At 40.5% G+C, this 26,933-nt stretch overlaps 1 protein-coding gene across 2 annotated transcripts in view; it reads right to left on the bottom strand.

Annotated features, from left to right (window-relative positions):
- The window catches only part of TENT2 (terminal nucleotidyltransferase 2), a 36,061-nt gene that overhangs the window by 3,411 nt on the left and 5,717 nt on the right, over nt 1-26,933 (bottom strand). For both annotated transcript variants that reach the window (XM_033163769.1, XM_033163771.1), the window contains exons 5-13: nt 25,866-25,980; nt 25,670-25,761; nt 23,315-23,381; nt 22,114-22,183; nt 18,642-18,718; nt 16,796-16,924; nt 13,711-13,754; nt 5,043-5,179; nt 1,684-1,775 (exon numbers count right to left, since the gene is read on the bottom strand). In XM_033163769.1, coding sequence (XP_033019660.1) covers nt 1,684-1,775; nt 5,043-5,179; nt 13,711-13,754; nt 16,796-16,924; nt 18,642-18,718; nt 22,114-22,183; nt 23,315-23,381; nt 25,670-25,761; nt 25,866-25,980 — 823 coding nt within the window. The remainder of the gene's footprint in view (nt 1-1,683; nt 1,776-5,042; nt 5,180-13,710; nt 13,755-16,795; nt 16,925-18,641; nt 18,719-22,113; nt 22,184-23,314; nt 23,382-25,669; nt 25,762-25,865; nt 25,981-26,933) is intronic.

Genomic DNA, 26,933 nt, shown 5'->3' on the forward strand with positions numbered 1-26,933 from the left:
AAGCAACAGTCCTAAAACTATTCACTTAGGAAAAATTACACTGGAAGCAACAAAGCTATATGAAAGTATAGGATGGTGATCTTACATTTACTATATTTTCTGAGAGAGGGGTAGTCAAAGTGAAATATTTTTCCACTGCAGTTTATTAGGTGGTTGCTATTAGGTGGTTACTCATGTATGCATTGCAAGGGCCATAATCTGAGCAAATCACAAAACCCTAGCAATCATTAAGTTGTGTTGAGCCATATGAACATATTCCTCTGCAAACTACAATTTCAGTGCACAATTATGTACGCTTATCTTAATGAAACTGATACAAAGGGTTAGATCCACGTTATGGGAGTATTTTTTTCAATTTTAGTAGAAATTGTTACTTGAATGAATGAATGCAAATAACAGCTGCATGTTCCTGAGAATCACCAGGCTTTGCACAATTCTTCAGGATTCTCTTAAATACATGTTTAAAGCACTTATCAAAAGGAGAGAACAAGCAAAAACCACACCAATACATGAAAAAGAGAACACACTACACAGCCTCAAGGCAGCTTTCCTGGCACAAGGCAGACCACTGCTAGGAAAACATTGATTTTTTAATATGATTTCTTAACCACTTTTCACGGCACCTCTGTGGAGCAGGAATTCTGCAGCTTAGGGACTGCTCTTCCAGGCTGCAACCCTCAGATGTCAGGGTGTAGCAAAACTACTCAAAGAGCCCCTTCCACCCCATAGCATCTGAGGAGGTCTATGGGTAAGGAAGCTATCTTTCAGAGGACTGAGTAACGGTTGTTCCAAGATGAAAAGTATGAAATACTCAAAGAGTATTTAAATTATGGTGAAATATATTTCTCATGGGTCACAATACTTAATACCCATCAGGGAATGATTTCGTTGATAAATCAGTCTCTATTTTTATTCTTTCTTTGTAAAAACAACCATACAGTGGTGCCCCGCTAGACGAATGCCTCGCTAGACGAAAAACTCGCTAGACGAAAGGTATTCGCTAGCGGAAGGCTGTCTCGCGAGACGAATTTTTCAATGGGCTTGCCTCGCAAGACGAAAACATGTCTGATTCCCCCCCCCCCGCCAAACTGCTCTTCCCCCGTTGGTGCTTCGCAAGACGAAATTTTCGCTATACGACAGCACTCGCAGAACGAATTAATTTCGTCTTGCGAGGCACCACTGTAGTAGTGAGAGGCTTTGTAAGAATGGTACAAGCGTTAACTGAGTAAGAACAATGACGTACTGACAAACTAGAAATTGTATCTTTATGCAGTGGGGCTGTTCATACTTAACGCCAAACTATAGTTTAGAGCATGGGTGGCCAAGATGGTGGCCACTAGATGCTGTGGACTACAACTTTCATCAGCTTCCACTAGTTGTTGTAGCCCAACAACATTTGGAGAACACCACATTGGCTATTCCTAGTTTCAACTTATGAAAACAAGCTTTGGGCTTCCATGCACCCATCCTCTGAACATCAATATGCAATTTCCAATCCCTACTTGCAGAAAACATTCATTAGCCTGCTTGGACAAAATAGCAATGGATGCTTTGCAACAAACCAGAAATTGGCATTATATTTAAAGTACTGCTTAAATGTTCTCAGCTTGCAGCAAAACACTCTTCACTCCAACAGATTATATATGTATAACAGTTAAGTTACAAAAAAGCTTTAGAATTTACCTTCTACACAAATGAACTTGTTTCTCCATTCAATACCATCAGGTCTTGGAATGGCCTTGGCTTCACGAACAGAAATCATTTGACTGCTCCAACTAGCAAAGGGAAAACAATTGTAATAAACTTTTACAATTTGGGGTTTTTTTAAAGTTATTGTGTAATGATCCTTATTTACTTGGTAAGCACATCACTTTGAAGCAGCTCATAAGAATGGAAAATAACCTAGAAATGCCACTGTAGCTGTTGTGGCCCATGCAGGTGGCAGAAATCAGGAAAAGCTCTGCTTGGCTAAAGTTATCAGGGTCACAGGGAAGATATATATATATAGGACCAGGTAGAAATTTGGAAGATAAGAAACTAGACCTCAGATCTTGGATTCCCCATTTTTGCTAATGATTCCCATTAGCAAAGTTCCAAAAGAAAAAAAAATGTAGGTCAGTGGAAAGAGAAATGTTATAGCATCATTTGGCTTATAACCCAACTTGTCAATAAATTTAAGAAAAAATTAGCTAAAGGAAAGAGTTATATAACAGAATTAAGCAGATCACAGCAGACAGTAATACCATTCTGCTGCACTCTGAACCAAGCTAACCTTTTTTTGCAAAATCCATCTGGCTTCTAAAAATCATTGGAAAAAAGCAGCTGCTTTTTCAGCACAACAAAAAAGTCCAAATATTAATAACTGCCTTTTTGTATTAAATTATTGACGCCAATATATGTATGCACATCGGAAAATCAAAGACAGAATAGCATACAGGTATTTTGTCATTTCTTCACTAAATGGGCATGTAAACACTTCTGGTTTTATGGACACCTCCAAAAAAATATCCTCAGCTTTGTTCATTTTCCAGAACTATTGAAGCTATAAGGGAAGCAATGCAAAAATTATGAAGCTGAATGAAAGTCACAGGGTTATCCAATATGACAATTCTTTGCTCCAAGCTCTACAAAAAAAGGTTGGGGTGGGGGGAGAGGATGCCAGAACTTTTGTTGGGCAATTATTTCATTGGAAATAATGGCTGCAATGTTTAACCTAAAGGTACCCCTCTAAAACATCTAGAATACTCACTAGGAAAACCCCCTTCATTATAAAAGGCAAGGAAGAGAGACGAAAGGACCACATATTGCAAAAAACACCACAACCAGGGCAGCAGCAAGACTCTTATCCCAATAATGGTGCTGGGAGTAGTATAAAATCACCATTCTACATGTAGAGAAGCAAATCAGAATGCCAGTTTAAAGCTTTTGAAAATTTTAATCCATGTATATTAATTGTGTATGCACTGGATATATCTAATACTATTCATTCTGAGTTGCTGGTCAATCTAAGCTTTGCCACAAGAGGACACAGCAAATCCACAATTACTTTAGTTTTATCTATCAAAATACAGATTAACCATAGGTTGACCTTAAATCTGAACTTGGTAGTCTGTTATGTAACTAAAAAGGAACAGCTTAAATGTAGGAGTTTTCAAAATGTCCCACTGAGGCATTTTAAACAATTTTACACCATGCAAAATTCAAACTAATGGGCAGTTAAGACTGTGCATTATTGTAACATGGAGAAGATTTGTGAAAAAGTTATTACTGCCTATTTATCTTCAGAAATGCTCCATGTTTCTTAATAAAAGTGCAATTGCTTCATAAAATTTAAACTTTGCTATTAAGTGGCAAAAATTTAAATTTTTATCTAGGGGGAATCATTTAATCTTAAACTCCCTCTCACTGGAGATAAGCAGGACATTTACACCAGTAATTACATTGCTACTCATTGGTAGCTGAAAAACATACCACCTTTCCTTAACAGTATAAATGAAATAAGACATTTAAGAAATGTTTGCAGTCAGAAGGACTTCAGGAAGTAAATCATTTCCTGACTCCACTACAAAATATATTTCTAGGATATGTTTAATTTAGCTAGCATTTTCAGTAAAACAGAAGTACAGTATTTGCTTAAGACATCCACAATTATGTACAAGTCAGTAAAAACAGCATTCACCCAAATTTAGTTGTGTGGAATAAGTGAAGCAAACTTAATATTGAATTTGTATTTACAAATGGTACTTTTGACAGTGCTTTGCCAATTCTACTGTAAAACTGACTTCCATTCTATTACAGTGCTCAGCAATATTTAATCCTGCTAAACCAGCTGCTACATAGTCCTATGGCTTAATAGCAAACAATCACGGAAATTATGTAACGCTGGAGCTTTTTAGTCATTGTTTAAGTCTCTTGTTTTTTGCCTCTATTGGTGAGTACTAAGAATTACTTTGTATAAATATTTCAGTTTGTTACATGGAATGATGACAGAGTATATTGCTATTGTTACTGAAGATAGAGCTTGTTCCTTTGAAGAAACTGGAGTCTCACCAGTGAACCAGGAAGACTTCCAGCTAGCAACCCATCGGACAGACGAGGACAACTGAGGAACTTTGCTTTAAACATCATATCTATGAATATTTACTTTATACTCACCTGGAATATATAGGATTCCTAAGTGAACTTTTGCAGTTTAGTGTTGATAATCCTTGGAATGTATGCATCAGGCTATAGCCATTGAATTGATATTTTTTATCTCCATTTACACTTTTGTTATAATATATTCAGTATCTTTCATTGTTGTTTTTCACGGTTTTCTGTTTGTTTTGTGTTTGGACATAGTCCTATGGTGGCATATATATCTCTGAACAGCATGTCCATCCCATAGGCAGATCTTGCTCAGTACTTAAATGCACATGGGTACAACTGTGAGAAGGTTTTCCTTTACAGTCGTACCTTGGTTTTCATCAGCTTAGTTCCTGAACGTTTTGGCTCCCGAATGTCACAAACCCCGGAAGTGACTGTTCAGGTTTGTGAACTATTTTTGGAAGCTGAACATCCGGCGGAGCTTCTGATTGGCTGCAGGATCTTCCTGCAGCCAATCAGAAGCTGCAATTTGGTTTTTGAACATTTTAGAAGTCGAACGGACTTCCAGAACAGATTCCTTTTGACTTCCAAGGTACGACTGTATATACAACACTTCCTGGCTCCAATTTGGTAAACTCTGAATTGCAGACTGCCAAATTATTGGTGATCTAAGTCCAAGTACCCTCCCACTATTTATTAACTTTTCTTAGCATGTGCCATACATTTTTAACCTGTCTTTGCATGTAAACCCTTAAGCCACCCAGCCTTAACCTCTCACTATGTGCATTTTTACACATGGGCATTAAAAAAAAATTAAACTGGAAAGCATTCCCTACCAAATGGAAATACAAGACCTTTGAGTTCATTTGTAAATTTGAACCAGCACAGAACCAATTAGAATCGCCAGAGCAAAGTAGGCAGATTGGGCTTCATTAAGTGATAAGCTGATCACTCACTCAAATTCTGTAGCATAGTATTTCAGGAAGCCCAGCAACAGCTCTCCAAGTGTTGACTGGTTTTTTGAAAGGTAAGGAGGAATGGTGCACGGGGCTCGATGCACAAGGTGCAGCTGCATAGTAGGATCAAAAGATTCCTGTAAAAACAATAAGAGACAGAGAGACTGATTCTTAATGTGTCTGTGTTGCGGTGCTATAATCTGTTAATATGTTATTGAAGGCAAACATGCAAAAAAGTGGTGCCAAGTAAGCTCAATTCAAACCTGTAGTACTCACTTCCAACTAACATGCAGTTTGGAACAATCTGAGAGACTTGAAAAACTCAAACTTAAATTGCAATTTTTAAAAAAGAAATCCAGATTTGAGCATATTATTGTCAGCTTATTTTCAAAACTTCATGTTTGACTGTGCAATGGGAAAAATAGATTGCATCACCATTAGAAGAAGAGCCAGACGCTGAAAAATATAACTCTGGTAACTGGAGGATCAGCTTCCTAGTCTCAGAAAGATTCTCTCTCATCCATCCCAAGCACAAAGCTAACATCTGCAAGGAATGCCCCTCCCTGACCCTTCTGAGTGCTCCTCTGTCTGTATCTTGCATATAAATGTTCTCATCTGTAATACAAAGGAATGCCACCTCAGCATATATCCTTCTATTTTGCTGATTTGCAGCATGCAGGGAACTTGGTTTGAAACTCTATCAGGTAATTAAAAGATGTCTATTAAAATGAAGGCGTAGCACAAGGAAAAGTGCAAAGCTTATGTTTGCTAAACATAGGAGTAAGTGTTTTGGAGAACAGAATGTTAGACATGGACCAAGGAGATGTGAGTTCCTGTCCCAATCAGCCGTGAAGGTCAGTAGGTGGCCCTGAACAAGTTACCATCTCTCAGCATATGTTTACTTCCTACAGTTGCTGGGCTAGAGTGGGAAACTGTCATGTACACAAGCCTGAGGAGCCTTGAGTTCCACTCACCTCACCTCAAAAAGAATAATGTACAATTCAGAAAAGGGCAGCCAAAATTATCATGGGGATGGAGCAACTCCCCTAGGAGGAAAAGCTTGCAACATTTGGAGCTTTTTAGTTTAAGAGAAAAGGCGAGTAAGGCGGCAATGTGATAGAAGAGTATAAAATTATGCATGACATGGAGAAACACTAGGACTAGCGGATTTGCATTGAAGCTGAATGTTGGAAGATTCCAGGCAGATAAAAGAAAGTACTTCTTTACACAGTGCAATGACAGTTGCCAACTTGGATGGTTTTAAAGAATATTGCGGGTGGGGGGGGGGGTCATGGCAGATAAGGCTATCCAAGGCTGCAAGGCACAATGGCTATGCTCTTCCTCCATGGTCAAAGGCCGTTTGTTTCTGAATACCAGATGCTGGAAACCATAGGAGGGACGAACGCTCCTGTGATCAGGTCTTGCTTGCACCTGGTTGGCCACTGTGAGAACAGAATGCTGGGCCATTGGTGTGATCCAGCAGGCTTTTTTATTGAGGGAATGGCAGAATGCAAATGTACAGTACAAATTGGCCCCTACAGCTTGACTCCAAAACTGGAGCCCTAATATTAGAAATGTGTGTTGAAACTTTGACAAAATTATACAAAATACTCAACATGCTGGCAGCCGTAAGCAGGGAGAGGATGACTAAAGGTATCTTCTTACTGACAAGGCTAACTTTCTGTGTTGCTTTAACACAGGCCTTGCTAAGGTTTTATTGAAAAAGGTGAGAGGACAGTACAGTACCCAGCCTTTCCCCCACTCTAAGAAACCCAAACTGCATAGAGTAGACAAGGTGCATTAAGAAGAAAAGTTCATCAACGCTATTGCACACTGACAAAGCAAAGTAAAACCATGTTATTCATTCTAGATGCAAAAGACTTAGAAATATTTATTTTGTTTGCCCTCAGAGTTATCAAATGAGGTCCATTACTAGTCACATCTTACAACTGGAGTAATGTAGCTAGGAGTGCCAGCTGAAGCCCAGGCACCGACAGTATGCAGACAGTATGCATGATGGGACTCGAATGCAAGTCTCATAACTTTGGGAGGATTATTGCCTTGATATCCATTCTTGTTGAGCTCCCCAAAAGCATTTAAGATAGCCATTGTGGGAGCAGGATGTTTGACTAGCTGGAACTTTGTCTGGATCCATAGGGCTTTTCATATATTCCTATGATGAACCAGAAATTTAGCGAAGTTAGGAAGTGATAAAACTCTACTTAAATACTTGCCAGAAAAATGCAGTTACCGTATTTTTCGCTCCATAGGACGCTCCGGACCATAGGGCGCACCTCATTTTTAGAGGAGGAAACAAGAAAAAAAAATATTTTTCTGGTTTTCCTCCTCTAAAAGCCCTGTTTTGTTTTGTTTTTTGTTTTGTTTTTGAGGATCAGCTAAAAGTTTTGCAGCTTTTTTGCAAAGGGAAAAGCCCTGGGGTTTTGGGGTTCTTTTTTTTGGAGGATCAGCTAAAGGTTTTGCTGCTGTTTTTGCAAAGGCAAAAGGCCTTTTTTGAGAATAAGCTAAAAGTTTTGCAGCTTTTTTTGCAAAGGGAAAAGCCCTAGGGTTTTTTTTTTTTTGTTTTTTTTTGAGGATCAGCTAAAGCTTTTGCACCTTTTTTTGCAAAGGGGGAAAAGCAAAGCTCCTTTTGCAAAGGGGGAAAAGCAAAGAGGAAAAGCCCCATTTTATGGGGTTTAACTCACATTTCTGAAAAATCTTAAGGAAAGGGAGCCATTTCTACTGTTTCCAGACAGATAATCTAATCAGCCAGTCACATGTCCTGGGGAAACAAACAACCTCCCTCTGCAGCACATTCAACAAAGGAGGGCGGGGCTGAAAGGGAGCCGGGGACTCTTATCTCTCTCCCGATCTCTTGCTGATCAGCTGCTGAGCGGGTCCTTTCAACACTCCCTTTTCTCTTTGTAAAATAAAAAGCACAATCTGCTTTTGGCCCCTGGGCAATTCAGCTCCAGGGACCACCATTCGCTCCATAAGACGCACAGGTATTTCCCCTTACTTTTTAGGAGGAAAAAAGTGCGTCTTATGGAGCAAAAAATAGGTACATCTGGTAATTCCCAGAGGTACACAAAAATAACCAGAAATAGGCATGTAGTCCTTGTATAAGGATTTACAAGTTTCCCAAGATATGTGGGTGAAATTCAATTGTGCCCATACATGAGTAAAACAGATTTCCACAATGAGACTTCTCCTTCCTCTCCAACCCTGTAGCTCCCCTTCTCCTCTGGAGAGCTGGGGGACCCGATGGAGAAGAGTGGGGAGGTAAATTCTACCGGCACAGTTCTGAATATCACTGTTACATTTAACTAAACCTAAAAAAGACTTGTCAATGCTTCTTGTTTTCTGTAAAACTATCTGTTAAGTTCATAAGCCCATAGGAGGAAAAATGAACTGCCCATGATAATGGCATGCACCCAGAGCCTCACAAGACCCATGATTGCATATTAACTTAAAGTGCACTGGTGCAAGGCAAATGCTTCAGAATCAGTACATGACAAGCAATGCAGTCTGCTCAAACACTTATTTTTCTGTCCACTATAAAGGGGAATGAGCCTCAGGCTCATATCTGCCATCATTCCAAACTGCTCCTCTGAGCAGAATATAATGCCCAGTACAAAACCATGTTTACCCAGGATCTTGCTGAAACTGCTCTAAAGGGAAGTGACACAAGCAGCAGGAGCCTGAGACCAACTCCCCCTTTCATACTGAACCTTTTTGTTTAAAACCGCTTTATTCACAAACTCTGTAATGCAAGTATCAGCTCAATGACACAGCAGCTATATAACCCAAACCTTCTGGCTACCTGAAACTTACTAATCAGGTGTTTATCATATTTTGGCACATATTCATCTGGTATGTGTATTCCAAAATGTCACTCAGTGCTCAACTGTAGTTGTGGGTCCTTGATTGTACAGTATATGTAAAAGAAACCACTACCACAAAAGGATCACACCCTAAATAGCCAACATGAGGTGAAAACAAACAAGGAGAATGAGAAGTTGTGCTTACCTTGGATACAAAATGCATCTTGTCACTAGGCTTTGTATAAATGCTATTTTTTCTTATTTATTAAAACAAAACATTGTGTGAGCGGGCCTTGGAACACCAATTGGCCATTGAAGGGCAAGATACACAATTTTAGAAATAAAGCACATGATTAGGAACTGCACCAATACAGTACATTGGCCACAACTCCCATTCATTTCAATGGAAACTGAACAGAAAATGATATAGCCAGGTTATGCTCATAGGCAACAATGTTTAAAAATAGGAATTTCAAGTTACACAGTAAAGTGTAACGATACAAGTGTATGGTACTAGCTACACTTAACTGATATGTGAAAGTCAATTAAGCATTAAAAACTGAATTTTAAAAAGTCAAGTGACATGAATATGTAGTATTAATTACATTTACAAAAATGGTAAAACAAAATTTCAGATTTATTGGAACATTATAAATGAGCCAGGAAACTATAGAGTACAATAACTAGGTAGTTACTAAACTATGTAATTTTTTAAAAATGCTGTATTAACACTAACCTAAGACATGAGATCGCAGGAAGACAAATAAATCTGCTTACTCTAAAATGTTACCATATGTCAGAAAGTTTTCCACAGTTCCTTGCTAGCCTTTAAAAAAAGAGCATGTAACTGCTGATGTTAGTGTCTAACTGTGTATGATCAGCATTTTGAAAAGCAGATTCTCAATATGAGTTGATAAACTTATGCAGAGAATGTGGATGCTTTACAGAACAGTTTGCTCAGCACAATTTGAAGTAAGTAGTAGGGCACCAATATGGCGAACAATACATAAAGGTTTGATTCCACACTGATACATGCAGGACAGCAATAGAAAATAATATATTTTTGTGGTCAACAATGACTATCCACTTGCGCAAAGCAACTTCTAGTTTCTCTTCTCCCCCCTTCCAGCCCTGTGTGGCCCCAGTTTTTAGGGACATGTGGGAAGCTGCTGGGAGAAGGAAGGGCAAAAGATCTCCATGGCATGAGCGGACGCCTGCTTGCACATCTCACCCTTGAAACTAAAATACTGTTTAATTTAAACCTCTTTGCTTTGGCATGCATGCAGGACAAACTTTTTTAAAAGATGGATTTATCTTGCAGCATAGGGAATGACATTGTCAACACAAAACTTTTCAACACCAATTTCAATCCAACCTTAGCCTCCCTTGTTGAACAAATCATGCAGCACCCACAACATGCTTTAAAGAATGAAATTAAGGCATAAGCAGCCTTGCTCATCTCTTATTCTTGCCAAATTGAGCCCCGGAAGTCATTACTGTGACCTATGAGGGGGCTCAGTTTTAAGCTGCTTCCACATTAGCCCAGCTTTCCAGAACTACCATCCTTTATTTACTTACTCTGGCATCAGCCTGCTGTCTTATTGTCCTCCCATGTTTCTCTCTTCACCCTCCCCCACCCCCCACCGGCAGTATTTGATGTGGGTGGGTGTGGGAGAGGGAGAGAGAGAGATAAAATGTAATTGCAGCTCTAGTCAGGCTGGTCTCTTAATTGCATCAATGTCAGTTCCACTTTCTGCAAGGGGAGGCTTTAATTACATTTCCTCTCCTTGGTTTTTTTTAAATAGCAAAACTGTGCTATTTCGGTAAAAACAGAAAAAGAAAAAAATGGGGGAAAGGCACAGAAGCCAGTAATTAATTCCCCACTAATGGGAACATGCATTGGGGCACTTAAGAGGCTATGCTAATGCTCCAGCTGTGATCTCTCACGCCACCAAAAACCAATCAGAAGGGGAGACCCTGCTTGTGCTACTCTCAATGTGCATTTGTTATGGGGATGTTACACATGGCTGGGACTTCTCAGTGGTAGCCCTGCAGCTGTAAAACTTTGCTCATGGAGATTCTGTTATCCCTTTCACTATGGCAACCATTCTATTCTTTGTCACATAGTAAGTATACATTTACTGTTGTTTCTAACAATGCCTACCTTTTTGGATGCCAGGTGGAGACATTTTCAGTTGTAAACTTTTTTTTACTGCCTTTTGTATTTGTTGCATTGGATGCCATTCTCAGCTGATGGTTTTATTATGTGTTAATAAATAACCTGTGGCCAAGGAGGCCGTTTAACCGGCCCACAAGCTGTCCCCGAACCAAACCACCCACTCGGGCGAGTCCCCGCATGCTGCACTAAACTGGCACGGAACAGCGCGGGGACTCTCTTCCATGGCTCTGGAAATTGCATCTGCACATGTCTGCAGCACCGGAAATCACTTCTGCGCATGCCCAGACGCCAAAAATCGCTTCTGCGCAGGTGCGATTTTCAGCGTCTGGGCATGTGCAGAAGCAATTTCCAGCGCGCCCAGCCCCCAGAGGATCTCCGCTGGAGTGATCCGGCCCACGCCCAGTAAGCCTTGCTGACCCCTGTGTTAGGTTTTAGTTTCCTGCTGTATTTTATGTTCTTAATTTTTACTTGCAAACCACCCAGAGGAATTTTTGTCATTAGGTGGTATGTAAATATTGGAGATAAATAAATATGATTTTAATTATTGTTGTTAGCCATCCTGGACCAGGTTATTATAATAAGTAGAACCAAAACAGCTGGCCCTGCAATTAAAACTTTTAATTGACATCAGGAAGGACCTTTGCTGAATGGAACTTACTTGTGAGTAAATACTGCAGAAGGATTCTGCTCAGGAACAAGGGAACTACTACTTAATGTATTACTGTATGAAGTGCATCTCCATTTTAATTCCAAACTCAGCTAATTATGGGCAAGAAATGCCTCAGCAGCACTAAGCAGCTCTAGTGTGGAAGCAAGCTTATTAATTTCATTAGATTCTGTATTCATTTATGCACTGTGTAGTACTAACATATACCTACAGCACTCACATGTATAGTTAACCTTCTGGCCTCGCTTAAAAGAAACAAATCAAAGATACCCCTAATCACTCGGCAAACCGCTTAAATCATCTGATGAAGTGAGCTCTGGCCCATGACAGCTTCTGCCACAATGATTACTCTTTAAGGTGCCCCAAGGCTCTTTGTTGCCTTTGCAACCACATACCAATATGACTACCCCTCTAGAATGTGAAACAATTATTCCCCAAGTGTCAGGCCTCAATTACTGCCATTCACTCAGCTGCTCTGTCCCAGAAAGCCACACAACAAGCGCTCTGGGCACTGAAGAATCTATACTTTCAAATCTATACTTGAAGGTCAAGGAGCACACTTTCCTAAATACATAGCAAAAGATATATATGTATTACCTGTGCAGATTGAGTGAGCTGCCTTGGAAGAATTCCCTAGATGCTCCTAACAGGTTACTGTGTTAGCAGTAATAATATGAAGAAAGTGTATCTCATTGTTTAGCAGTCTGGGACACAGTGGCCTAGATCTCACCAATTCAGTCATGTGAGCCCCCACTTGAAGTCTGAAATAGTCCAGACATAGATTTACTGCCTTGGTCAGATCTAGGCCATTATGTTGGGACATTTTTCACCTGTTTCACAGCAGAATTTGTGGCAACTGAGGATAGCAAACACTCCGCTGCATATTTGCCCCAGGCGTGATAAGTAGATCTAGGAAGGAAGGAAGCGATCTCTAATCACGCAGCTGCAAAGTGAGCCAACTTAACATGATCTTGAGGCATGCAGATGATCTGGAAGGAAGGCCAGCTTCAGGAGCATGTGAACTACAAGACCACCAGAAGCAAATAGAGAACTAAAATCCAGAACAGTACCCAGGACCGGTGCTAGGGTTTCTTGCGCCCTAGGCAGACCACCTTCTGGTGCCCCCCGCCAAAGCCTGCTTTAGCGAGAGGTGGGGGGTGGTGGAGAGGCAAGCAGCAGTTTCTCCGCTGTAGCGGAGAAGCTGCTGCTCGCCCGTCCCACCCCCCGCCAAAGCCTGCTTTAGCGGGAGGTGGAGAGGCAAGCAGCAGTTTCTCTGCTGTAGCGGAGAAGCTGCTGCTCGCCCATCCCGCTGCCCGCCCCCCGCCAAAGCCTGCTTTAGCGGGAGGTAGGGGGGGTGGAGAGGCAAGCAGCAGTTTCTCCGCTGTAGTGGAGAAGCTGCTCCTCGCCCACCCCACCCCACCCCCCGCCCAAGCCTGCTTTAGCGGGAGCCGGGTGGTGGTGTAGGGGGCAAGCAGCACCTCTTCGCTACAGCAGAGAAGCTGCTGCTAACCCGTCCCGCCCCCCTGCCCAAGCCTGGCCAGTGCCCCCTCCATTTTGGCGCCCTAGGCAATTGCCTAGTTCACCTTAATGGATGCGCCAGCCCTGACAGTACCAGATAATCATGGCATGGCACTGACATGCCCTATATGCAGAACAGAAAGGACACAAGTCTGATTAAACACAATGTGCTTCACTCCTAAGTGCACACAATTGGAAGCAAGTCCCAAGGAAATAAATGGGTCTTACTTCCTAGCAATGGAACCTGATCAGAACTATCCTGTAAAAATTTAGCTTGTCTGAAACAAAAGGGATTGTGGAGGGAGCCAGACTGCAGGGGAACTTTCTACAAACACGGGCACACAGTGATGGCTCACTGCAGAAATCTAACAAGCATGGTCATAGGCATATTTTGCCATTACCCAAGTTTAAAAGCAACAATCATATTGTAGATAATCAATTTTTAATAAACATATTATGTAGTAATTTATAAGAAGCACTTACTGGGTAATTTTTTTGGAGGGATGGAAGGATAGGTTCAGGTAGGGCTATAAAAAAAAAGTTTAAAGTTGCTGTGATTCACGTACTTCACAGAAAACAACATACCAGCTACACCAGTGGTGTGAACTGAAGGTCTAGAATTAAATGCTTAACTCCAAATGTCAACTGCTAGGCCTTTAAATTAAGCAAAATCACCTTTCATAAGTTTGTGTGAAACTTGGTTAACCATTTTATAATATGAAAGTTACTCATCTAAGCCAACCTTAGTAATATATTGCTATTTGGTGTGTTTACACAGGGTTTTATCTAAGGCCGTGTGGACATTTTTCACTATGAAGGTAATGGGAATTTGTTACAGAACACAGGCTTCTGAAGAACAAATGTAGATTCTTATCTACGAAAATGCAATGACTCTTTCAATACTACCTATTTCTTTGTTTACAGAAAGCATAGTCTGCCTCCATAAAAACAGCCACTGTTACTAAAAAATACTAAATAAAAAGGAGTCTTCCTAATTATTTATATCTTTTTGCAATTCCTAACAAAATCCCAAAACCATGTAAATATTGAGAATATTGCCTCGCAATATATGGCAATGCCAAAAGGAGGATGGGGGAAAAAAGTTTTCTTCCAGTTGAATTAACTTTTACAAACTTTGGCTGAATGACCATTCTGTCGCAATTGCTCCCCTTCAGTAACTGAAACGGGCTGGCATTTTATTAACTCTTCACCAAATGAAGATGATCTATACAATTGTACTGAGGCAGCAATCTTATAAACTGGAGTGTCAAAACACTTAACTGGGTCTCGTAACATCAAAACACATAACTGGAAGACAAAAAGTAGCTACAGAAGTCTCATTCTGCTATATCCAAAAATGGTTTGCAATACGATACATTAGTGCTCATGCTTTCTCATTTTTTTGTGTGAGAAAGCATGAATGAATAATGAAGTTTAGAGTTATTTCTAGTGCATTTAAGATCCACCCTATGTTTTTTAATCCTAGAATTCAATACATTTTACCCAATTTATGGCGCACCTCATCCGGCTCCTTAAGAACTGCTGTAATTCAGAAAGTGCATACTTACCAGTTAATTTTGCCAACATATATATTCCAATTGTATAGTTATTATAGACTGTGTGGTCTAGAATGGGTATAAAGAAGCTGTGGTCTTCCAGGTGTTATGTTAAGGCATTACATCTGCCTTAGCCACTATGGCCAAACATCAGAAATGATTTGTTTTAGTTCAGCAAACATCTGGAAGGCCACAGAGTTCCCCGGTCCTGTTCTAAAATAAAGCTAATAGTGCTCATACCAGCCTCTTCTAAAATAACTACTTGTCCACTTCCTAATTTCTAATGGAAGCTTCCACAATAACAAGGTGAACAGAGGCTAAGTACTAATACATTTATAGGATTTCTATTTTTTTAACCTTCCGATTTTCCCTTTTTATACAGCAAAAGAACTTCCTACCAAAAGCAAGATCTGAAAAAGTTTAATATTTTAATGACGGTTTGGAAACTTCAGCTGGTGCAGAATAGCAAGATGGTTTTAGCATATTACACTGATTCTTGCCCAACTGCACTAGCTGCCAATTAGTTTTCAGTCCCAATTTCAAAGTGCTGGTTATAAAGCCTTAAGCATCTCAGGACCACAATACCTCAAGGTCCACCTCTCTCCATACGAATGTACCTGGACCCCGAGATCACGCTCTGAGGCCCTTCTTTGTGTGCCTCCTCCACGAGAGGTTCAGAGAGCGGCCACCAGCCCATTTGATTTCTGTGTTGAGTGGTTGGAAAGTCTTTGTCTCCTGCACATCAAGCACAGAAGTGTCGTAGACAAGTGGCGGAAGGATAGAGCTATCCATACCTCTGCCACTAGCCCACTTATTTTTGTGCTGGATAAACGAACAAGGCTTTCAGCATAAACACAAAGTGGGAGTGCGGCCCCTGGAAAAGGGATTTGGTGGGATGCCAACTTCCAGCTTGCTTACTATGCTGCATGGGGGAAATAGTGAAGTCCTCCCCAGTCTATACGCAGCCCAGAAATGCAGAAGGCAGTCAAGGACAGAATCTTTTGTTTCTCTTCTAGAAGCTTGTTCATTTGCCTGGGTGAAATCCATCTAGTCCTGCCCTTGAGATTTTCCCTGGGCCACACCCTCACTCCTCATGTCATAATGCTTGGTACCTGTGCTCCAAACAGTACTTGAGCATTTTTTACCTAGATGGGAATGTGTCCTTTGACTGTAATAATGCCACTTCCTTGCTTGGATGGAGAGGCACATGTGTGTGTTTTCCATGGCTGGAATGTAGCCTATTGTCAAATCCTTTGCTCCACCCACTTTTGCTTCCTGCCCTGCCCAACAATGACCCTGCAGCTCCTGAAGAGATTGCCCCAAAGGGAATGTAGCCCTGGGGCTAAAAAGGGTTTTCCACTCCTGGTGATGAGGTAAGTGGATTCTATTATACAAGAATGAAGACAAGAACAAGAATGGTGCAGTGGGAAAAATGAAGGACTTGCACCCAGAACCAAATATATTCAATTTGCCAAAAATTAATTAATGGTCCCTATTGAAACTTCACATCTCTATCCACTAAATGGATATTTTTAAAGGAAGATGAACAGCATTCTATTGCACGTGTTATAGAAATGTATAATAAATAGTAGCAGCAGCATTAGTTATTTGCTTACATTAGCTATTACTTATATTACATTTTAAAACACAAAGTTAGTTACAAGATTATTAAGATGGATGGGAGGTTTTCCAATGTTTCCTGCTGTTAGCTATATTTTAAAATATCGCAAGAAACCCAACAAGAATCCTACAGTATTTTTTCATGAAGTTAGATCACAGAGAAATGTCAAAACTCTGAAAGAAGAGGAATATGTATGCTTAATGTAAAAATATATATATTCTAGGGTGATATACTGAGAATGTGGAACGATGTGAAGGTGTTAAAAAGCACTTTATCTAGAGATGCTCCTAGAAGTTCTAGAACAGTGGCTAAAGGTAAGCAGGAAGCAATCCAAGTAAGTAAGTAAGTCAGGGGTCGGGAGGGGGACTACCAAAGTTAAAAATATACTTACTTTGTAAATAGTGCAAAACCATCAACACGAGACTATAGCTGCTTAAAGTGCCTCGGCTGGCATCATTTATGCCACGAAAACTTGCCCACTTCTTAACAACAAGCACTAATGGACGCACTCGACTCTCAACTGTGAACAAAACCAAACAAAAATGTATCAGGCAGAGCAGCTGAGCCAATCTCATTAGACAAACACCTATTATAAAGCTCCCCACACACATACATGTATTCCCACTTTTTCAATGAATACATCATTGCCACCAACTATTCCAAAATTGTAGATACCAAAAGGTATACAGTGGTACCATGGTTTACAAACTTAATCCGTTCCGGAAGTCCGTTCTTAAACCAAAGCATTCTTAAACCAACGTGTGCTTTCCCATAGCAGTGGGAGACTCAGTTTACAAATGGACCACACTCAACAGGAATCGAAACATGTTCTGCTTCCAAGGCAAAGTTAACAAACCAAAACACCTACTTCCGGGTTTGCAGCGTTCTTAATCCAAGTTGTTCATAAACTAATTTGTTCTTAAACCAAGGTACCACTGTACTGCCTTTTAAATAGTTTTTACTAGTACTTCCTTGCTGTCCTTATGCTTGGAAGTATCTCTACCTATGGAAATCCACGTCTTTTAATAGTGACCTTTTTGTATGAAACCTTTGGGCTTAATCGCTGGTCCTTCTCCCTGGCCAAAATAAGGAAGAGCAACAATATTTGATCATATTAATCCCGTGTTATATTTTCTTCTCTTGCCCCATTTCCCTTCTTTGTTTTCAAACTCTAAGCTCTCCCTTTCCACTTCCTCTCTGTGCTGTCTCCTGGTACAACTTAAATTTAGAATATTTAAGCTTCTTTGAGCCAAGTCCTGTCTTTTTAGCTTATATTGTTCAGTAAAAATGACATTGATGGTGATGTCCTATATACTAACAGTAAAGTCGTTCTCTGAAGGTGTATCCTTAGCACCAGCCAAGCATTAGAGATATATTCATGTTTAGTGAGGCGTGCCTCATGGTTTGAACAAGTCCAGAAAAGCTCGAAAAGAATCTAAGGGGAGGGGAGAAGGAGTCACCAAAACAGCTCAGTGGTCTACTGACTGTTTGTGTGGTGGTGATGGTAGGCAAACAGCACACCTGGAATGGGGAAAGGAATGAAGTACAGTGGAAAACAGCAGGACCATTCCTTGCTACAACATTTTGTTGCAGGTCCCTTTTGTCTAAATAATAGTAATATTAATAACAATAGTAATAAAACAGTAAGTAAATTATGAGGCTAAATTATATCAGGCCTATATTAAACTGAAAGCATTAGGCAGTGAACAAAGTACAATAAAAGAAAGTAGCAATTGAAAAGTATGCCTCAACAACTGAATTTCGACACATTTGGTGTGTTTTTTAATAATAATAAAATGTTTTCAGCTTAATCCTATACAAGCTTCCACAGAAGTAAGTCCCACTGAAATACAGTGGTACCTCTGGATGCAAACGGGATCCATTCCGGAGCCCTGTTCACATCATGAGCAGTCTGCATCCTGAGCGCCGTGCCTGCGCATGCTCGCTGCGTGATTCGGCGCTTCTGCGCATGACGTCATTTGACGCGTCTGCGCATGTGCGAACAGCCAAACCCAGAAGTAACCCGTTCCGGTACTTCCGGGTTCAGTGGGTTTGTAACCCGTGACAAACGCAACACGTAGCGTTCGTAACTCGAGGTACGACTGTAGTGCTGGATTTACTACCAAGTATGCCTATCCAGTATTGAAGCTTAGATACTGAGTAGCATCTCAGTTTGCAAACACAGAAAGAGAATCTTAGGTAACTGACATATATATATATAAATACAGACTACTTACTGTATGCATAGGTTCTGAGAAGGAATGTATTTCTTATTCCTACAACATTGTTTACATTCAAGTCATACTCCACACAGCTAGAGGAGAAAAATAAATAAATTTGCACAAGGACTTTAACAAATAAATCCTATATATTTATTAGGACTTATATATTGCTTAATCACAAAACTTTAACCAGTGTACATAATCAATAACACACAGCTAAGGAAAACTTTTCAAAACAAATAAAGATCCCTAAATTGTATTTTGTGTAGGTTTGCTGAAACAAAAAAGTTTGCAGCAGGCACCTAACACAATTATTTTATTATAGTATGACTAAAAACATTGTTGTGGAACTGATTTACAAACACAAGCCTGCTTTGCTTTTCAGAATACCATCTGTGTTTCATTTGTGTGCAAATGTAAACAAAAACAGGGCTAGTGTTTTCAGAACTGTCACTCGTCTGAAAAAAATGGATTAAAACCCTATAATTTCTTGGTACAGCATGCTGTCATCTCCACCCAGTAGCTGGGCAATAAACTCAAGTGTTCTTGCCACTGTAACCTATTTCCCACTTCAATGAGACACTTTTCTGGAGTGATCATTCCCTAAGGTACATGCCAATGATGAAAAATGTGGAAAGATTTATACCAATATTTAACCATAGAATATGCTGAAACACCCAGAAGCATCTTTGCTGAGCCACAAACAATTGCAAGTTTTCCAAATACTACCATTTTCACCTTTACATGATTTACATGATAAAGTCCCCGCCCCCATGAAAAGTGTTAACAGCCAAAACACCCTTTACTGAGTGGATAATACCAGAAATGTGAAGCTTTAAGCAATCTTTTTTTACTGAGCAGGTTATCATGCCACTTCAGATCTGGTACTCTCTGGCCTGGCAGCTCTGCCTCTGAATTCTAGATGTGGAAGGTTGGGCTATGGATCAGTGGGAAATAAAATGCACTTGGCTTCTGCTCAAAGGCATTTACTGCTTTATGTGTTCCAGTACTGAGCACAGGCAACAATTAAGCGCTGCTCACAATCTGACTCTCAATTTGCTCCATAGCAAGCCACATATTTAAGCAGACACATAATTTATCAAGGTCCTGGGAAAATGGATTCTAATGAATTCTAAAGCAGGATTGAACAACTTAATATAATTAAGGTAACTGTAATGGATTGATCTTAGCTGGAGACCAAAGCCTCGTGACAAGTAGCAAGTTAGCACAAAAGGTACAAAATTATTTTCCACTTTAATAAGAGAACCAGGAAATTCTGACAAAGTTTGAAGGAGCAGAAGTGTAGAAAATAATGTACTTGCCCCCTAATATTTGGCAGAAAACCATGTGCTATAGCAAAGAGAAACGAAGAGCAATCCATGCAAGCAAGAGTCTCTGGCAGAACTATCTCCACATCCAAAGGCACGTCAGCTAGCAGGACAGGGTTGAAGAGGGCTCTTTTCCCATTAAGAAGAGTCTTGTGGATCAGGCCAACTAATCCAGCACTTTGTTTGTACAGTGGCCAACTAGATCCCTAAGGAGAGCCCACAAGCGAACATGTGTGCAGCAGCACTCTCCCCAGCAACTGGTACTCAGAGACATTCTGCCAACAGCAGAAGTGGAAAACAAGCCTTATCACCATGAATTTGTTTAATCCTCTTTAAAGCAATCCAAGTTGGTTGCTTCGGTGGGAGGGAATTAATTCTGCGATCTTCAAGGCTGGAGTAGGTTCAGGGCATGTTGGGGAAACCAAAGCAGTAAGGATCTTGCAGATCTGTGCCCCCCCATCCTATTTTAGGGTTGCCATATTTCAAAAAGTGAAAATCCAGACAAAAAAGGTGAGCTTTCGGGGGGGGGGCAAAGTTGTTGAGCCAAAAAAATCAACACTTCCAATATGGGCTGTTAAACACCTGGATTTTCCTAGACATTTTAACCAATTTCTTAAAATTCTGCTGCTTGGAACTCTATCCTATTTTTCTTACCAGCAGGACAGTGGCAGAGCTTTCCACTGTTGCCCCAGGGGACCTCCAGTGGCCAACATGCCAATCTAGCACATCCTCTCACCCTTCAGCCATCCTCCCAGGGAGTATTTCATAGCCAAGATTAAATAAAATGTGGATGTTGAAGATTTATCCCCACCAACTAGGCAATAACAGAAAAGCTTTAAAAAAACATGCTTTAGAAGTCAAGGAAGATAGAATACAAAGAAGCTTCTAGAGAAGTGAATGCTTTAAAAAATGCTGCTACATAAAAAATGAAAGTGTTATGCTAAAGGGCTGAATGTAGACAATCACGTAGTTATTTTATTTACACTACCCAAAAACCCTCTGAAACCATCACTGAATATAGCTTGCTGCCTTAAGAACATAGGAAGCTGCCTTCTAAAGGCTCAGATGACTGAGTCATCTAGCACAGTATAGGCTACTTCACTAGCAGCAGCTCTCCAGGGTTTCTGGCAGACATCTAGTATATCACATCACCTGCCACCCGATCCTTTCAACTAGAGGTACTGAACTAGGGTTTGGACCTTCTGTGTTCAAAGTTTGTGCTTTACCACTGAGGTACAGCACAGTTAATAGTAAGACAGACACAGAAAGGAAGGAAAAAACAAAAACAGAGACTTAAAAAAAGAATTCTTAAGAGAGAAGCTGGAAGAATCAGCTGAAACAAAAGCAGAAGCAACCACTGCATACTTTGCTATTTCTATAAAGAATGCAAATCAGATGTAAACACAGACATGAAAACTTGTGTTTTAGAAGAAGAAGAAGAAGAAGAAGAAGAAGAAGAAGAAGAGTTTGGATTTGATATCCTGCTTTATCACTACCCAAAGGAGTCTCAAAGCGGATAACATTTTCCTTCCCTTCCTCCCCCACAACAAACACTCTGTGAGGTGAGTGGGGCTGAGAGACTTCAGAGAAGTGTGACTAGCCCAAGGTCACCCAGCAGCTGCATGTGGGGGAGTGGAGACACGAACCCGGTTCACCAGATTACAAGTCTACCACTCTTAACCACTACACCACACTGGCCACATTGGGATTCTGATGTAGTACAACCTCCCACAAAGACATGGCAAAGCAGAAAGAAGAGATCCACTGTATGCCTCCCAACCTACTCTCCAGCTCTAAAGTGAATTAGGGCCCCTTTATATTGTATTAAAATAATGAATGGAAGACAATCCATTTATTATGGAAGCCATTTATTGGAGAAATTAAATCAGCTGTCACACAGAGAATCACTCTGCTATAAATAAAATATAACAGCATAAAAGGCAAGCATATCAAAATACCAGGACATACCTTAAGCCCCACTGAAATCCATAAAGAACAACTCGCTTTTGATTCATTTCCCACTGATTATACAACAGGGGCATACAGTGGATTGGGTAACGGTAACCATTATCTTATTAAGAACTTTGCCACACAATAAAAAAAGAACCCAGCACATTTTCCAAGAAAAAGATCTAAAAACTAATGGAAATTATAGTTACCTGACTTTGTCCCTGAACTTCACTATTGGCACTTTTGCTCGAATCAGCTGAGGTCTCTCAATATAGTTTGCTGAAAGGGAAGGAGGGAAAGTACATCTCACTGATATATTAAACAGCATTGGGCAAAACAATTACCCTGGTCAGATAAGAGTTAGATAAAGGGTCTTATGACACAACAATTCTTAAACTGTACTGCAACAAACATGCATACATTTCAATCATTCCTATTCAGTTCATGGATAAAATTATATTTGGTCAACCATCAGATCTCATTAATTTCCAAGTTCAAGACCGACTGCAGTTTTTTAAAACACACACACACACACACTAAGAAAGCATGCAGATTAATGCCTTGGGCACACTGACAGATGACCTTAATAAGACACTTTATGCCCTTAAAGCTGGTTTGGAAGCTGCAGCTAGTACAGAATGTGGAAGCTGTGCTGCTGAGTGGGGCTACCTACCATGAGCCCCACTTTTGAAATAACTGCACTGGCTGCCACTCTGCTACCAATCCAAGGTTAATGTTCTATTGTTTCCTTATAAAGCCTTAAACAACTCAAGAACAGTAGGAACACCATCCATGCCCTTATATAGACATCTTAGAATGTTACCAGTCTAATGAGATCCATCTTGAGATAACCAGAAGGGAACAATGGCGGAGCATATGTTAACACCGTCCAGCGCACATGCGCGGGTCACCCCCCCCCAAAGGGTGCTGAGGGAGCCCACTGCAGCTCACCTTGCAAAGCGGTGCAGGGGGCGCACTTGCACACCAGTGTCCAAGAGAGGAGAGGGACGGGGAAGCTGCTGCCAACTCTCCTCCTTCTCTCCACCCCTGGGTCAGACCTCTTCCAAAAGAACGTAAGCACCAACTATGATTATGCCATACATTAAGTACAATTGGGTGGCTTTACTACGGCTTTTGTATTTGTGCTGTATTTTAATGCGCTGATTTTAAGAGAAATGTATTTGTAATGTTGTGAGCCACCATGGTACCAGTGATGAACGGCAGCATAGATATGCCTTAAATAATGAATTGCAGTGAACCTCAAATCCAAGCCATTCACTTGGGCAGGCATAAATGCAGTCTTAATTAAGTTAAATTTAAACCTTTTCATGTAAGGGTTTCTTGCCCATTAGTGCATATCACAAAGCATTAGCCAAAAATCATTTCACTATAACATAGTCCAGAACTTACAAAGCTTCCGACAGAAGTGTTTTTGGAGTAAGCTGAGGATTTGTCTTGCTTCAGTCTTCTGATTAATCTAAAATAAATTACGTCCATTAATACTCAGATGCATTCAGGAAATGAGTGAGGGTTGTATCCAAAAGTGCATGAGTTGCATTCCACTCACACAACAGGACTTCCCCTTTTCTCCTCACGCACCCACACAATCAGCTTCAGAGGGCCCCCCAACCATCTGCAGCAGTTTTTGATGGTGTGCAGGGGGCTGCAGGGAAGAGGGGGAGGTTTTGTTGCGCAAGTAGAATGGCAGTGTTGGATACAACCCTGAATATTTTATATCTATTAAAACAATCCAGTGGAGGCATCTGTTAAAAACACAAGAAATTAAATAGAAGCTAATTAAAAGATCACATCTTTCTACACCCACCCTTGCAACAACCTATGCATCCCTAACTTTCTTGTGTCATTTATGAAATAAGACCAAAAGGGCTAAAATGATCAGTGCTTGGATAAGAACACACTGGGAGTCCCATTCAGGGCAGATCCTACAACATGCCCGAAGTAAAGAGTCCAGTTTGGAGGTATCATTAAAGGACAGATAAATGTCGTGTGTGTGTGTGTGTGTGTGTGTGTGTGTGTTTCATTCCCTGGATATAACATTGGTTTTTTTCCACCTCAGGCCCCCAAATTATATTATGTAACTCTGATAAAACAGCACCTCCATTAGTTATCTTTTTGAGTGCTCAGTTCATAGTGCAAGTTTTAAGGTATTAAATGTTACATGGCTCCAGGCCAGAGTACCTTAGAGGAGGGGTTATTGGCTTGGTTTTGTTCTAGTTTTTATTATGTATTTTGTGTTTTTGTCTTGTGAACCACTCTGAGATCTACAGATGAAGGACAGCACATAAATTTAATAAATAATAATTATAATATTATAACAACAACAACAACAACAACAACAACAACAACAACATTAATACTGGGAGTGTGGGATACTGGGAATAAAATAATCAGAGCAATCTTGCTCTGTCACTTACTTAAAAAGTACTTGTTATGCTCACACACCATTTTTCACTTAAGATCAGAAAACAGAAAAATTATCAGAACTAAAGTGAGACACTGTGAGTTAGGTTGCACTTCCTGGAATACAACTTAAACCCCTACTTGAATAAGGTGTATTTGCATAATGAGTATTGCTAATCATTAACAGCTTTCATGAGGAATGAAAATAATGTAAGTGGGTCTTTTTAAAAGCATGATTAAAGCTAATGCAGCGTGTAATGCAGGAAACCACCAGTGTTAATCTAAGTGATAGTATGGTTCCAGAAATGTGATTATTTTATTCAAATTATCTGGTGAAGTTTCCATTCTATTAAGAGGTACTCTTTAAAAAAAAATGCATTATGATCCATCACTAATTGCCCTTTCTTCTTGTCGGCTACAGAGGAGCAGATTCATTTTGTTTTTTTGCTACAGGTTCTGCTCCTCTGATGTGTCCCCCCCCCCCAATCTTAAAAAGAAATTCAGTGTCTTATGTCAGCTGTCTTGTTTTCTGCCTTTACATACAGAAAAGAATGTATACGTGAATTCTGCAAGTATAACTTTGGTGGGACGGCTATGTGTGACCTTACGCGTCTGATTGCCCAGTAAGCAGAAGGAACAGCTAGGTAATATGAACTGGCTCTACCATAGGGATGAGGAACCTTTGGCCTGGGGGCATAATTAGATCTGTCACCAGTTCGAACTTGGCTGCTTCCTCCAAACCACGTCCACCTGTCCCACATGTGGTGTGGCTTGCAGTCTCGCCAATCAGCTGATTGGAAGTGAAAATAAACCAGCTAGGATCAGTTGCACAATTGAGTTCTCCATGGGCAACTCCACGGCCAGTCAATTCTTGAAGAGACTTGCAAAGAGCTCAGAGTGCTTTAAAGAGAAATTATTAACTGATCTGAAGCAGTTCAAAGTACTGTGCAGAGTTCTTTGCAAGACAGAAATGCCACCCTGAAGTCCTTGTGATGTCAGGTGATCGAAAGGTGTGTGCCCGTCCACCTATCATATTTGGCCTGTAAGGGTTAAGGGAGATAAGGACCGGGTTGATTCTTCACCACCATTCTACAAGTACAAAAATATTTGCATTTGACCATGATTTGTTGGGGGCCCAAGTCATCAGACAGGGGCAGAAAATGCAAAAAGAAAAAGACTCAGATTTAGAATTTCATTAATTTCCTTTTAACTAAATTTGTTAAAGAACTCTGGCATCACAGCCCCTTCCTACACTGCAGCTCTCCTTCCAACCTCTCTCAGAAAAAAGCTGAGAATCTTGGAAAGCCATTTTCACAGACAGCAGGTTTTCCTTCTAGTACTTACTGGCTGCTCTTTAACCACCAGGCACAGGTCACCATCGCTGCTACGAGTACCAAATCCATTTAGCGAGGATCCAACCAAAAAGAGTCTACTATCTACAAGGAAAGAACCATACAATAAAATCTTATTCTTTAGAAGAAGGGAATCATTAAAAACATGACTGTTTTGAGTGTCAGAAACGTATGGAATGATAACATACTTGGAAAGATCTGCTGAATTTCCCTCTGGAGTTGTGTTCGGCAAAGCTCTTTTTTGTTCAAGTCATAGGTTTGTTGTTGACACACTTGAAATAATTCCAGTATTTGCTGACTTAGCTTAACATTTCCAAAAAACAAACAAACCAGCATTTACTATACAACTATCAGTAAGATCTCTTATACACATATAGTAAATAATTTGTGTACACACACACACACACACACCTTTAGAAAGGTTTTTGCCCCCAAATCACCTATCAAAGTCATACAAGAATTCACTGGAAATAAAGGATTTAGCAGGAGCCTGATTAGTGAGACTGGTCTCACTAGAAGCACTCTAAACTTTGCTATTCTACAGACAAGCATCTGTTCTTGGACAGCACACAGGCAATTAAAATTGTTGTTCTTGCTGCAATAATACATGGCTGCATAGTATTACTATTGCTGCTTGAACACAATCAGCACTGTGGAAGAAGAGTTTGGATTTGATATCCCGCTTTTCACTACCCGAAGGAGTCTCAAAGCGGCTAACATTCTCCTTTCCCTTCCTCCCCCACAACAAACACTCTGTGAGGTGAGTGGGGCTGAGAGACTTCAGAGAAGTGTGACTAGCCCAAGGTCACCCAGCAGCTGCATGTGGAGGAGTGGAGACGCGAACCCGGTTCCCCAGATAACGAGTCTACCGCTCTTAACCACTACACCACACTGGTGGAAGTTTTACTATTAAAAGCAGTGTTCCTGTTTCATGTGTTTCTTCAATCTGCTCCCACATCCTCCTTGCAACCACAGGATAAATCATGTACTATTATCCTTCAACATTCTGCCATTCCCATTGCAGTCAGCGGCAAAGGTGACAATTCAGATGCGCATTCCCCAGCATTCTTCAATTATATTTTAACTATTTATTATTATTTTACAAAAAGCACTGGCTGTGCCAAGGAGGAATCCCAACACATCCTCCAACCCTCCACTGGGAATGATGTTACTGGTTCTATATTGACTGACGGCAGGAGTGGAAATCTATACTTGCTCAAAGAGTCATCCTTGCTCTAAGACTCAGTGAAAATGTT

Source organism: Lacerta agilis, chromosome 11 (genome assembly GCF_009819535.1).
Source record: "Lacerta agilis isolate rLacAgi1 chromosome 11, rLacAgi1.pri, whole genome shotgun sequence".
Classification (NCBI taxonomy): domain Eukaryota; kingdom Metazoa; phylum Chordata; class Lepidosauria; order Squamata; family Lacertidae; genus Lacerta; species Lacerta agilis.